Here is a 13,273-nt window from a genome sequence, read left to right on the forward strand (position 1 = left end):
TGATAAATCCAGTGTTATTCTTCAGAAAAGAGAACGCAGTATAAGCCAATAGTTCCTGTTTGACCAGTGATTTCTAAATGACTAAAACAAATCTCAACTTGATTTCATTTCATACGGCCCAAGGCTCAGATAAAAGAACACAATACCTGAAAATCAAATGAACAAAAACAGAGAATAAAGAAAGGTGAGCAGCAGGACAAGAGGAAACTGCAAAGAAAAGAGTTGAAGTGGGGAGGAGTCCATCTGCAGCAACCACTAACTAGTGCACACTAACACACGAAGAACAGCACGGACGGGAAACGGCAATTCTGAATAGTTTCTGTAAACAGCTACGGCTTAACATTCCAAGTGCTGAACATGGTGTTCAATCCTGAAAAACTTTGTCGGCCTCATACTTAATCTTTTGCTGTACTTTTCATGTATATGTTGTGAAAACTGTCCTTTTAGATTCAATTTAAATCAGATAAAAACATGAATGAAACCACAAAAAAGCACAAGTCAATCAGACACATGGCACATTTTTCTCTGTAGCTTTGATTAGCTGCGATTTGAGAAGCAAAGAAGAAAGGAATCATGCGACTTGGTTTTTTAATCAGAGGATAGTTGTGTGTTACATACTGGTTCATCTGTGGGCATATTAGAGACCATGGCTACATAATTCTCAGCAGAGTCCTCGGAGTCAGTGCTGGAGGCCGTGCTATGCACTGACGGGGGTCTCGCTGGCATTGGGAACCTAGAGAGACTGAGCAGCATTCACAATGTTTACACACCAACTTCCAAGAAATTGCAGTCTCTGGTGAGCACAAAATAAAATACAGACATAACAGCCACAGCTACAAACCGCTGCAGCTGGAAGAGTCCCTGCAGCACTAAGCACAGAAATAGACCTCATCTCAGATTAGCCAACAAGCTGCCTTCAGTGTTAGGCAGATCCCACACCTGTTTGTATGAGCAGTGCTACTTTGGTCACACAGAGACTACAGTAATGCATGAAGTGTTAGTTCCTACTTCTTCAGTTAACTGCATCCTCTACAAAAGGTCATGTTCACAACAAAGTCCTCTTTTCCAGCGAAAAAAAGAAAACCTCCACTGTATGTAGTTCAACAAGAAGCTAGGACAGGGCACGGCATATTTATCTTAGCTTTATAAAGAAACATTTTATCAACTTTATTCTTCTTAACTGTTAGACGCACAAGTGATTGGACCCCACACTCTGCCGCAAGTGGGCCAGAAATGACTCGTATGAGAATGAATGTGGGGTTTTTTTTCTTCCATTTTTGTCATTTTGGTTAAGAATAATCAGTTGTATTACTGGTTGTGTTAGATTTTTGTCCACACAAGAATGATTTCATGTTTGGAATGTGTTTATTTTTCACTTTAAAACAGATTTTGAACATTTTGATGATTTTTTTCACTCTTTCCCTCCAAGTCTGTGCACTTCATCACCTTTTGTATGATATTATCAGTGATAAAGAGCTTGGGGTAGTAATACAAATATTACAATTTCTTGAAAAAAATAAAAGGTAACTTAAAAATCTAAATGGAATGATATCAATAGCTGGAAAATGAAATGATAACTTTTCATTACAAAGGTACTACAAGAAAGCGACCTCACTGGGTCATTTTTGATAGATAGATTAAACCTTTATTAATCCCAGAGTGGGGAAATTTACAAATGCCGGTGGTGAGACTTAAACCTTCCACTTGGTAGTCTCTCTTCTTACCCCCTGAGCTACTCGCTCAGATATTTTGACCCACTTATGCATCTAAAAGTTAACAAGTAATGAGACGGAGGATCTCACTTCAAGCTAAAAATAAAAATAAGGTTCACAGGAAAGCAGACTGGTGCAAACACGACCTTGGCTGTTAGCAAAATGTAGGACTACGAAAAATGCTGGAGAAGATTTTAGATACTTACTCCCGAGCAAATGACCGTGTGACAGGTGAGCGTACAGGTGTACAGGGCTCCTCCCATTCCGGCAGAGGTTTGATCTCCAGTGGAGCGGGTTTTCCTGAAGTAAGGTACACATACCAGTCAGTCACTGCTTAAGGAACATTGTTTTAAGGATGTCAAAAGCACAAAAATGTTACACTGCAGACATGATCGACCTGTGTGTTTATATTCTAGTGTGTATTCATGTTGGGTTACAAATCACAAGGCCAACAACACAAAATGACAATGATAAATGCAACAGTGCTTCTTTTGTTTATTTAGGTAATTTTGTATTTAAAAATGACAAAATATAGGTAAATTGCTGGACTTTTGCCCTTAAACCTCTAATACTAGATGTTTTCAAAGTCCTTATCACTTATCTGCTGGTCTTATTTAAATGAAACATACAACAGCTTCTGGATATGTGGGGATGTGAAACATGAATGATCAGTCTTCTTTTATATAAGGTTTGGAAAAAACAGAGAAACGATGAGTCCTATGCTTCATGCAAATCTGTGTAGAACATAAGTCTAATACGGCCACTTAATAACAGGGCCATTCCAGAATTGGAGGACATTTTACACATCAAATAATCCATGTACAAAATACTAAAAGATGCAGTTTTGTGTAAATGTACATGTCCTGAGACCAAATCTAAAAAATCGGGGAGAAAAGAATGTTTGAAAATATTTTTCAATAAGAAATAAGTCTGGAGTTCCCCCTAAAATATCAATTTTCTTTTGTCCCACCCCCCTGATGACCAAACCGAATCTCAAATAAAACAGTTAAATCTCTTTTTTCACTGATGTCTCTTGCAAATGTGGGAACATTTTTAATCAACATAATATTTTAAATAATAATTATCATGCATGGAATGTGTGTCCCACAACAACCTTGTTAGCAAAACCGTTTTAGCTGATAGAAGAAGAAAACAGTGAATCACATGAAATGCTGGAATTAACAGCATCAAACAGTTTTCCAAAAGAATGGGTAGAGCAAAGCTATGTCCTCTCTTTTATTTTTCACATTTTCAAAACATTATCAGCCTTCATTGAATGTCTCACTCTACCTCATATTATCAGGATCAGACTAATTCTTTTCACTGTTTTCCATCAGTCAGTTTGTCCTCTTGGTCAGCAGTAACAGCTAGCTAAATATCTAGCTTCTACTGCTGAGAAAAAGCTAACATTAGCATCGATTAGCAATCCTGTTACTGTGATTAGAGCAGGGTTAGCAAACAACAAATAAAACATGGAATAAAAATGGTACCATTGATGTGTAAGCTGAGTCAATCAAGTCTTTGACAGTTTATTACCTATTATTGATGAATATGTAGCAGAAAATTGTAAAAGAGAAGGTTTATTTTTCAAAAACTCTTAATTCTGGAGTGACCCATATTCAGTCTGGTCACCATGGAGGGATCATAACCCACAGCCTCTGTTAAGGGAAGCTGGAACACATACTTTAAGCCGAAGGCAGCCGGTATATATGTGCACAGACAGGAGGGCGGATATGGTTGTTTATGCGAGGTTCTCTTTTATTAGATGATATCGATGTTCAATTTCCTACTGAGGAGCCATCTGCTGCTTCCCTGAGCCTTGTGAGTGTTTAAGTGACAACAACCCTGCTGTGGCTGCTGCACCTTACTGTGGGTTTTAGAAGCACAATACGTGGAAGTGCAATTACAAAAAGGCATGTTTGGAAAAAGAAATGTTAGGTTTGACAGCATGTAAGAAATCACATTAAGGTGTGGGGGGTGTTTACGTAGGGTGGTAGTAAGGGTTTATTTTGAAAGGCATGTTATGACTGTTCATGAGCTTCAAAGCTGTGAGTGCAACCGTGCATGTATGAAGTGCCAGGTCATCCACCTCCTGCTGGGATTTAAAATGATTAGACCGGATTAATGCAATAGCTCTCACATCCATTTCATATTTTTAGAACCCACAGCCCTGAGAAACAAGAGAAATCCCTCTGTAGATTAATTACAGCATGCAAACAATCAAAATAAAGTGCAGAGGTCAAAGAATGGCAAGTATTCAGACACACAGTGGAAGTTCGGTGTGGTGTACCTACCCTTGCGTCGCCTCGGGAATTCACCTACGGTTTGAGAGTCGGTTCGCTCTAAACAGACACCTTTTGCTCTTATTATTTTAGGACTCTGACCTGATTGGTGAAAGAAGACTTTGCTTATTATAAAATTTCTGGTGATCACAACAGTTAAGCCCTACTGCAACAATTGCTCCGCCATGCAAAGCAAAAGACGAGACTGTGCTGAACAGCAAAACGACACCCTCACGTCCACCCAGTCACCTTTTTTTTGTGCAGCACACTTGAAGAGAATGATTGTCATGACAACAGCAGACCCATACTGCCCAACATGCACCTCGCTCCATGCACCACGGCTTCCCACACAAAGACTGACATCACAGCTGTGCATGCATGACGAGCTGTGCATAAGCACTCAGAGTACGCTGAGAAATCATGTTGAGAAGCGCACATATCAATCTGCCGAGTTAACTTGTTGACGAGACACATTGCTGCTTCCACATTAACACTGTGATCACAACATGTTGCCGCAGTGCTGGCAAGAGCAGCAGACCTATATGCACCACAGTTCCAAGCTGAGACACTTCATTTCGAGAGAATCACCTTTTGTGTAAGTAAAATGATGCTGGCCTTGAATACACATGTCAAAGACTTCACAACATGCAGCTGAGATATCCAAAGCAGAAAGAAAAGAACACAGAAGATGAACATAGCTGGTAGAAATTCATATTAGTTCAGAGAACAGAGGAATATTGCATGGCTCATGGTAAAAAGAAAAAAAAAAGACATGAAGAACATCCAGGGGAAACTCCAAGGGTCATGTGATATCTAATTTATCTACATACACTGCAGTTCAAAAGTTTGGGGTCATCCAGACAATTTCATCTTTTCTATGAAAACTCACACTTTTATTCATGTGTTGACATAATTACACAAGGGTTTTCTAATCATCAGTTATCCTTTCAACACCATTAGCTAACACAATGTAGCATTAGAACACAGGAGTGATGGTTGCTGGAAATGTTCCTCTGTACCCCTATGGAGATATTCCATTAAAAATCAGCTGTTTCCAGTTAGAATAGTCATTTATCACATTAACAATGTCTGGATTGTATTTGTGATTTATTTAATGTTATCTTCATTGAAAAAAAGTTTTTCTTCCAAAAATAAAGACATTTCTAAGTGACACCAAGCTTTTGAATGGTAGCATAAATAAACTCACACTCTCTATTTTTAAAAAAAAAGTACTTTTCAAAGAATCAATACCTCACATCAACGCTGCTGATTAGCAATCTCATGCACTAATGTTTACTTTTCTTCAGATTCACTCTGAATATCAGACTAAAAATATTCAAAGACGTCGGCCAAACCAATTTTCAGTCATATTCTGAAATGTTTCATACCAGTCTATGTGTCATTTCTAATACGAAATGCAGCTACAAGCAGATCCAAGTAGAGCAAATTATGTGCCAGGAGTGGAGGAGGGTTAGATACGCTACGATATTATCATATTTGTAAAGCACTTTTCCAATTGTAACTTCAGTGCGTTTTACATAAAACAAACACATCTCAACAAAATGTCACCAGAGAGAAAGACGAGCCACCTTTTCTTTGTTCTAACAAACAGCCGAGAGAGTTCTGATGAAGCCTCCTTGAAAAACGTTAAAAGACATTCAAATAAGATGCTGTGATAAAGTAGATTTGAAGTGACTAAAAAAAGGTGGAATTGTGAATTGCTCAATAACATCAGTGAGAAAAAGGACGCTAAGGGCCAAAACAACAGCAGTCCTGCCTTTTTCTGTTAAATGTGGTAAAACAAGCTTTTATCCAATGGATTAAGAGTAACAGGCTTACAGCCATGGCCATAAGTTTGGACACAAGTACCATGACGCTTGTGAATCTTAGAAAATACCACAAAATTGTCACTTACAATATAAATACCAGTCATGGCCATCAACCAAAATGAAATATATTTCATTTTGGTTGATGGCTATGACTGGTATTTGTATTGTAAGTGACAATTTTGTGGTATTTTCTAAGATTCACAAGCGTCATGGTACTTGTGTCCAAACTTATGGCCATGGCTGTACATATGAAGCACCAATAAGTAGCACTTGGCATACATAATAGTGATAAAGGTGCATTTTATTTTAAAAGTTTCCATTGCCGAATTGTAACTCCAACTTTCATGAGCGCTGGAGACACTAAGTTATGGCTCTTTTTGTGAAATACAATACTGTGCTAAAATGGGCTGGACTGTTGTTCAGCAGTCACATGATTTGGAGAAATAATAATAGTTTTATTAACTTCTACTCCTGGTAATCCAACAATGATCCATGCCAAGTTTGGAGCTGATTGGCACAAAGGTCACAAGAAAAGAAGAACTCCCAACTGGAAATGTACAACTGCCCTATTTTCTACAATGACAAAAACAGCTCTGGATTTTGGTTTGTGATGATTCCCTGTCATTCTTCAACTCTCTTTCTGCTCATTACTCAATCTTTCGGTCTGCCCAAATTGTAAATCCTCCTGCTAAGTCTTTCATGAAAGGGCTCCATTCAGATGATGGAACAAAGGGGATGGAGGTGACCACTCCGGGCTTCAGTCGCTCCATGGCACAGGGACCAAAACAGTCCACAGAGCCACACAGGAGCTGGAGGCAAACATGCTTCTGACAAGGAGCTAACTGTGTTGGATGTCAGACGATGTAGCAGGCAGTAAACTAATTTATCACAAGGTAAAATAAGCTGGTCAAGGACAGGCGCAGAGGAAGACGGTGGTATTTAATACACCAGACAAACCAAGGGAGACAAACTGAGACAAGCATTTTTCCACATTAATATCGACAACTAAAGTAAGATGAAAAATGGCACTGCTTTCAAACGGAATTTTCTACAGATGGCTTTATGACCATGAGCCAGCAGCACTGTGGGAATAGCAGCTCGGTGTGAGACAAAGCATGGTCAGTGGTTGCATTAGTGAGCATACTGAAGAAAGTTAAGAGCGACAATAAAATCCAGCACAGATCAACCCCGAAGCAAGAAGTCGACAAACACACTGAACAGTTATGAACCAAGTCACAGCTACACATGCACAGACATCTACTGTCCTCTCACCTTTGCGATCAGGCTTGAGATGTCGGTCAACAGGTGGAGGTTGGCAGTCACTGAGCAGTGGCCTGCGAGGAGGGGTCTTTGGGCTCGAGCGAAATCCCATGTGGGCGGGTGGGGGAACCTGTTTCCCAAGGGAGGAGAACTCAGTGCTTGGGGTCATGGGCACGTAGTTGGGTTCGTGCATCGGCTCTGACAAACTGCCCGAGTGGTGATGTGACGGGGAGTTGGCACTCATAGGTACGTAGTTCTGGTCGACCTCTTCCGTTGACTGACTACCCACTGGCATCATTCCTTTGTTTTTCTGAGGGTGACAAGGCATTCAAAGATACTCTTAATTAGAGACACAAGGCAGCCTCACAGGAGTACAGAATTAATCTTCAATGAAACAGCTGATGGTCAACATTTATTTTCAATTATTTTTTGGGCAAAAGAACAGAGGAAAGACAAACTACCAACTGCCAATAAACTACCAACACTAAAACATACAGATAGGCAGTTCTTGATACTAGCCACAATACATTTCATCACCAAGAAAATGGAAAATTGCAGACAGACTCTGAGCATCAGAAGGTAACATTGGCTAGCAATTAACCAGCAGCACTACTAGCTTAATGTGAAACATAATTAGTAAAATGAAATCAAGAGTTTTCCGAGTGTTCCCACTGTTGGACTGTTGGTTTTACAAAACAGCTCTGAAAAATCATGTTGATATTTTTCAGTCAAAATGTATAAAATAAGTTGCAAAAAGTAATAAAATGTGAGTTGAAGTTTTTTTAGACTCATTATGATTAACCAAGGACACTAATAATTGAAACAGATATAGATTTACAGTAATAGTAAAAAGCTTGCCAAATCCAAGATAGAACATCTTTGAAATGCCTCCGCTGATTTAAGTGTTACATCGATGAATTCAAAGAGAATTTTTCAAAATCCACTACCATTGAAAAGTTTGGGGTCACTCAGACAATTTCACGTTAATTCATATTCATGTCAATTCATATTTGTTCAAAGAACAGAAGAATAAGGCTCATGGTAAAAAATAAAAAACACATGAAGAACATCCAGGGGAAACTCCAAGGGTTATGTGATATTTAATTTATCTACATACACTACTGTTCAAAAGTTTTTGGTCACCCAGACAATTTCATGTTTTCCATGAAAACGCACACTTTTATTCACGTACTAACATAATTGCACAAGGGTTTTCTAATCATCAGTTAGCCTTTCAACACCATTAGCTAACACAATGTAGCATTAGAACACAGGGGTGATGGTTGCTGGAAATGTTCCTCTGTACCTCTATGGAGATATTCCATTAAAAATCAGTCGTTTCCAGCTAGAATAGTCATTTATCACATGAACAATGTCTAGACCAGGGGTGTCTAACTAAGTTCCTGGAGGGCCACTATCCTGCATGTTTCAGATGTTTCCCTCTTCCAACACACCTGATTCAAATGATCAGCTCTTCATCAAGCTCAGCAGAAGCCTGATAACGAGCTGATCATTTGAATCAGCTGTGTTGGAAGAGGGAAACATCTAAAACATGCAGGATAGTGGCCCTCCAGGAACGGATCTTGACACCCCTGGTCTAGACTGTATTTATGATTAATGTAATGTTATCTTCATTGAAAAAAATGCCTTTCTTTAAAAAACAAGGACATTTCTAAGAGACCCCAAACTTCTGAATGGTAGTGTATGCAGTCATTGTTCAGACAGGAAACTTAAAGAGCTTGAAAGTATGAAATAATGTGTGAATGCTGACTGTAATTATGAAGAGTGACTCAGAAACGTTGCATATAGCAGGCCTGTTTATGTGCAATATTGTTCTGGTACCATTAAAGCAAAATAGAAGACTTTTATATACAAAGATGGCTTTCCTTGCCATCCTTTAAATATTTTTACTTCTACTCATAATGCATTTTCAGTGAACACTTGGTATTGTATGTATATTTAGAGCTTTACTGTGAAACAACCTGCATTTTCTTTTGCCAATTTAGGTTTATTTGAAAAATGTTGTTTCTAATATTAACACCCTTTGTCAAAGCATTGCTATCATAGTAGAAAACTTTTCCCTGATAATGCTGTCTCCCTCTACTTAGCAGCTCTTTAGGCTTATTAAACACCGGCGACCTTTAAAACAACACTTACAAAGTAGCTGTTCATGCTTTCATTGAAGTCAAACGAGCAGCTTTTGTCAGAGGGGAATGATCTAGGAATGTCATAGCAGTCCTGGGATCCAAAATCTGCAAAAAACAAGCACATAATTGCAATACACAAATACTGTAACTGTACTACGAAAACACTCAATTCCTTTATTTCCTTAAATCATTACCTGTAAATGATGTGCACATAGTAGCAAAATTCACTCCCCACTATATTCCCTATTAAGGTCCATTTATGCCATAGCACAATCCAAATAATATACACTAGAGGCCTAAAAAATATGAGTTTTCATGACTGTGCATATTTAGCTATTCAGCAGGACAGTGCTCAGCAGCTCTATGTAAGGTGCTCTACTGAGTAGCATATAATTCTTTTTGTATTGTCACTAGGTAATGATGCAGTTGCTAATGCATTTCACTTACAACCACAAGAACCACAACCGTGCACGAAAAAGCTTAGAAGACAAATGAGAGTGTCAGCTGGAGAAGACCAAGTAGGGAGGACAGAATTATAACGGGGCACATCCTTTCTGGAAAATATTATGACTGCATTCAAATAAATAGAAACATTTCAATGGGGTCGGATAAAATCTCATTTTTTTACAGCAGACATCAGTCGCCTGAGCCAAGATAATTTTGTTTAGTCATTCTGTACAGTGTCTCGTTATTTTGTTTCCCCCTTACATCTCTGGGTCCACTGACCTGCTCTGTCAACAAGATGCAAAGAAAATCTTTATCCCTCTCTAGTCTCTTGAAGGGCTAAATATTAACAAAATTCCCAAATATATTCAATTTCAATATATATAAATCATCGGGTGAACCTGGTATAGTCTGTTTTCACAATGATTGCTTGTTTGACAGCTTTCACAAGCAGATAGCACAGGAAAGACCGACAAGTGAGCTGTACCAAAGACCCAAGACACTGAAAAATGATCTTGTCACTGAAGCTTCTGCAATGGTATCTGTCACCACCAGAGGGAGAGAGGAGTAAGTGGAAGACTAATCATGCTGTTCATTCTTATTCCACAAGTTTCTCTTTTCTTGACAGCTGTGTTCTGTCTATTTTAAGCCCTTATAAAAAAGGATAATACATTCAAGAATTGTTATTATGAAAGGCCTCTCTTGTCAATTCAACACATCTTCTTGTGCTTTTGTCTGATTTTAGTAGAACCTTCTCTTGATGAGATACTACTCAGGTGTCATGTGCTGTCAGATCTGAAGGATGCTCCTGAAGTTAGTGACGGTGTAGCTGAGTATAGGCCCTGACGAACTGAATGGATTGTGAACAGGCGAGCCAAGGTGAAAACGGAAACTGCATCTGGAAGACAGCATCTGTCAAAAGAAAACAAAAATTTCTCCCACACAAACCTTTGCGGAGTCGTGAACAGTCCACAGTGCCAATAGTGTTGCTGCGCAAAGCCTTACTCCCAGCGCTAGTAGGCACACAGTAGTTTCCATCTGTCTCTGAGGCTGAGCGAGGCACACAATAGGTGTCCGTAGGTGAGCGCTCAGCGGGGGGTGGCGGGGGTCCTGAGGTGGAACTGAGTGAAGGCTTGGGTGGTCTGGGTGGGGGTACTACATCTCCCCCACCCTCTGTTCCCCCCACCCCTGTCGATGACGACAACGTACGGGGCACCTGGTAGGTACAGTTTGCGCCAGGTGTGGGTGGGATGTCGTAACTGATGGAAAGGTTGCGCATCTGTGTCTCCATTGAGGGCTTCCGCGACGGCGTGTTGAAGACATAAAGGTCGCCGTCCCCGCCGTCTGGATGAGCCGGAGGGGAGGAAGCCGACTTGGGGAGCAGCACAGTGTCCTGGGAGTAGCTCCGAGGGAGGTGATAAAGGCCGCTGTCAGTTGAGAGTGAGGCACCACGTGACGGAGGCGAGTCGTAGATAGTGGAAGGGGCGGAGGCGGGAGTCGAGTGCTGCGGGAAGAAGCCATTGTGCGAGGTGTGCTTAGCGGAGGAAGTGGAGGAAGTGGGCGTCCGGTGAGATGGGAGGTTGTCATTCAGGTCTGTCTCTGAAGAGGTAGACTTGGAACACTCAGCATGGGCTCTACGGACACGACACACATACAAACCAGAGAATTAACACCAACAACAGAACATCCTGCTTTAAAGAAGAAGTCACAGTTAGCCTTCATACCATTGTCTTCAAACCATAGTTAGTAACAACTGCAACACCGCTTATCAGTAATCTTTGGCAACTCTTGCCATATTGGCAGTTCCTTGTGCATAAGGATTAGGACTGAGGCACTTTGTTGTTGATGGGCCATTTTTAAACATGCAGCAAAAAACAAATCAATACAAGATTAGGTAAAGCACATCTAAGTCTTTTTTGATCTAGAAGGTGGATAGTTGCTAACGATTCAAACACCTTAAATCCAGCATTAACAGTCCTGAAAATCTACAGCAGAGTGGTGCAAAAAGTATTTGTATCTCTGTTGGTCTGTCTTGTATACATGTGTAGCACTCCACACAAGCAGGCAGTTCCAGCTGGATGGCTGGCCACTCACAGACTAGCCTGTGGAGGAAGTGTCTTGCTCTCACACTCCTCCAGGAGCAAATACTCCTGGTCCCCCTCCAATAGAGAGTGAAGCTCCACTGAGCTATACACAGCACACAGCAGAGACAAGGACAAGAGTGGCAGCACAGTTGAAATGTACAAAAAGAATAAATGGTCTGGAAACGGTACAGAGACAAGCTTACATCACAATGCCACACTCCAACAGTGAATAAAGAGAGTCATACATAGAGCATAAGCACACATTCACACAATCTCACCTGTTGGGTTCAGGCTTTTTGCTCTCACAGTTGGCCAACCACAGGTAATCCTGGGGCTCCTCTGAACTGGACTGAGAGTCCAGGTGTCGCACACTGACCGGCTGGTATGGAGGTGGCACGGTGGACAGCACTGATGCTGCTGGACCAACGATATTACCCAGAGCCGGGTGTGGGGGCATATCCACCACCTGCCCCGCCGTGGCTGCCTGGTGAGCTGCTTTTGCTGGGTCTGAGGAGGAAAATAAGAACGCTGGTGTTGACTCCTGGCAAAAATGTCATGTGTATACACCACCGTTCAAAAGTTTGGAGTGACTCAGAAATGTCCTTATATCTGAAAGAGAAGCAGCTTTTTCAGTGAAGATCACAATAAATGAATCAGAAATCCAGTCCAGACATTGTTAATGTGGTAAATGACTATTCTCGCTGGATTTTTAAAGGAATATCTCCATAGGGGTACAGAGGAACATTTCCAGCAACCATCACTCCTGTGTTCTAATGCTACATTGTGTTAGCTAATGGTGTTGAAAGGCTAACTGATGATTAGAAAACCTTTGTGCAGTTATGTTAGCACATGGATAAAAGTGTGAGTTTTGGTGGAAAACATTAAATTGCCCGGGTGACCCCAAACTTTTGAACAGAAGTATACGTGATCTCATTTACTGTATGCAGTTATGTGTGCTTCAAAACATAAGAGTAAATAAGGACAGAGGACTTTTCTCATAGAGGGGATGGGTCATTATCACATTCACTAACAGAGAAACAAAACAACACACTGTAATAAAGTTTTACCTTTTGTATGAAAAAGCAGAAGTGTCATTCTGCTCAACACAGGCAATACAGTGATTGAGTGAAGTTCACTAATCCAGTGACTAAACTGGTCACGGAAACTCAAATGCAATTGAGATCTGCCAGATGTGACCAAGGTCCATTGGATCTAGTACATATAATGAACTCATCACACTGGGTCTATTTTATTTTGGATTATAACCACACAGTTGTATTTTAGTATTTCTGAATATTCCAAGTGTTTGGTAACTAATGCCTCCTTGAAGCCACTGAAGGTAGACCAGGCACTGCTCCTACAGTGGACCAGTAAAGCCCACCGAGATAGTACAGGTGATACTGGTGGCTGATGCTATAAGGCACAAAGTAAACACTAAGCTATGTTTGACAACATCAACTCTGGCAGAGTAAATGTAAACCCAGGCTGTTTCCTAGCAACCCAATTCCAACGTAA

The 13,273-nt window shown here is 40.5% G+C and overlaps 1 protein-coding gene across 12 annotated transcripts in view; it reads right to left on the reverse strand.

Moving 5' to 3' along the window:
- The window catches only part of gab1 (GRB2-associated binding protein 1), a 70,713-nt gene that overhangs the window by 3,932 nt on the left and 53,508 nt on the right, over window positions 1-13,273 (reverse strand). For 4 of the 12 annotated variants that reach the window (XM_022209883.2, XM_022209882.2, XM_051946205.1 and 1 more), the window contains 8 exons: window positions 12,037-12,265; window positions 10,623-11,308; window positions 9,241-9,335; window positions 7,096-7,393; window positions 4,583-4,645; window positions 4,007-4,096; window positions 1,919-2,012; window positions 619-742 (listed from right to left, as the gene is read on the reverse strand). In XM_022209883.2, coding sequence (XP_022065575.1) covers window positions 619-742; window positions 1,919-2,012; window positions 4,007-4,096; window positions 4,583-4,645; window positions 7,096-7,393; window positions 9,241-9,335; window positions 10,623-11,308; window positions 12,037-12,265 — 1,679 coding nt within the window. The remainder of the gene's footprint in view (window positions 1-618; window positions 743-1,918; window positions 2,013-4,006; window positions 4,097-4,582; window positions 4,646-7,095; window positions 7,394-9,240; window positions 9,336-10,622; window positions 11,309-12,036; window positions 12,266-13,273) is intronic. The other 8 variants (XM_022209886.2, XM_022209885.2, XM_022209884.2 and 5 more) reach the window with 4 other exon arrangements.

This window comes from Acanthochromis polyacanthus, chromosome 3 (genome assembly GCF_021347895.1).
Source record: "Acanthochromis polyacanthus isolate Apoly-LR-REF ecotype Palm Island chromosome 3, KAUST_Apoly_ChrSc, whole genome shotgun sequence".
Lineage (NCBI taxonomy): Eukaryota > Metazoa > Chordata > Actinopteri > Pomacentridae > Acanthochromis > Acanthochromis polyacanthus.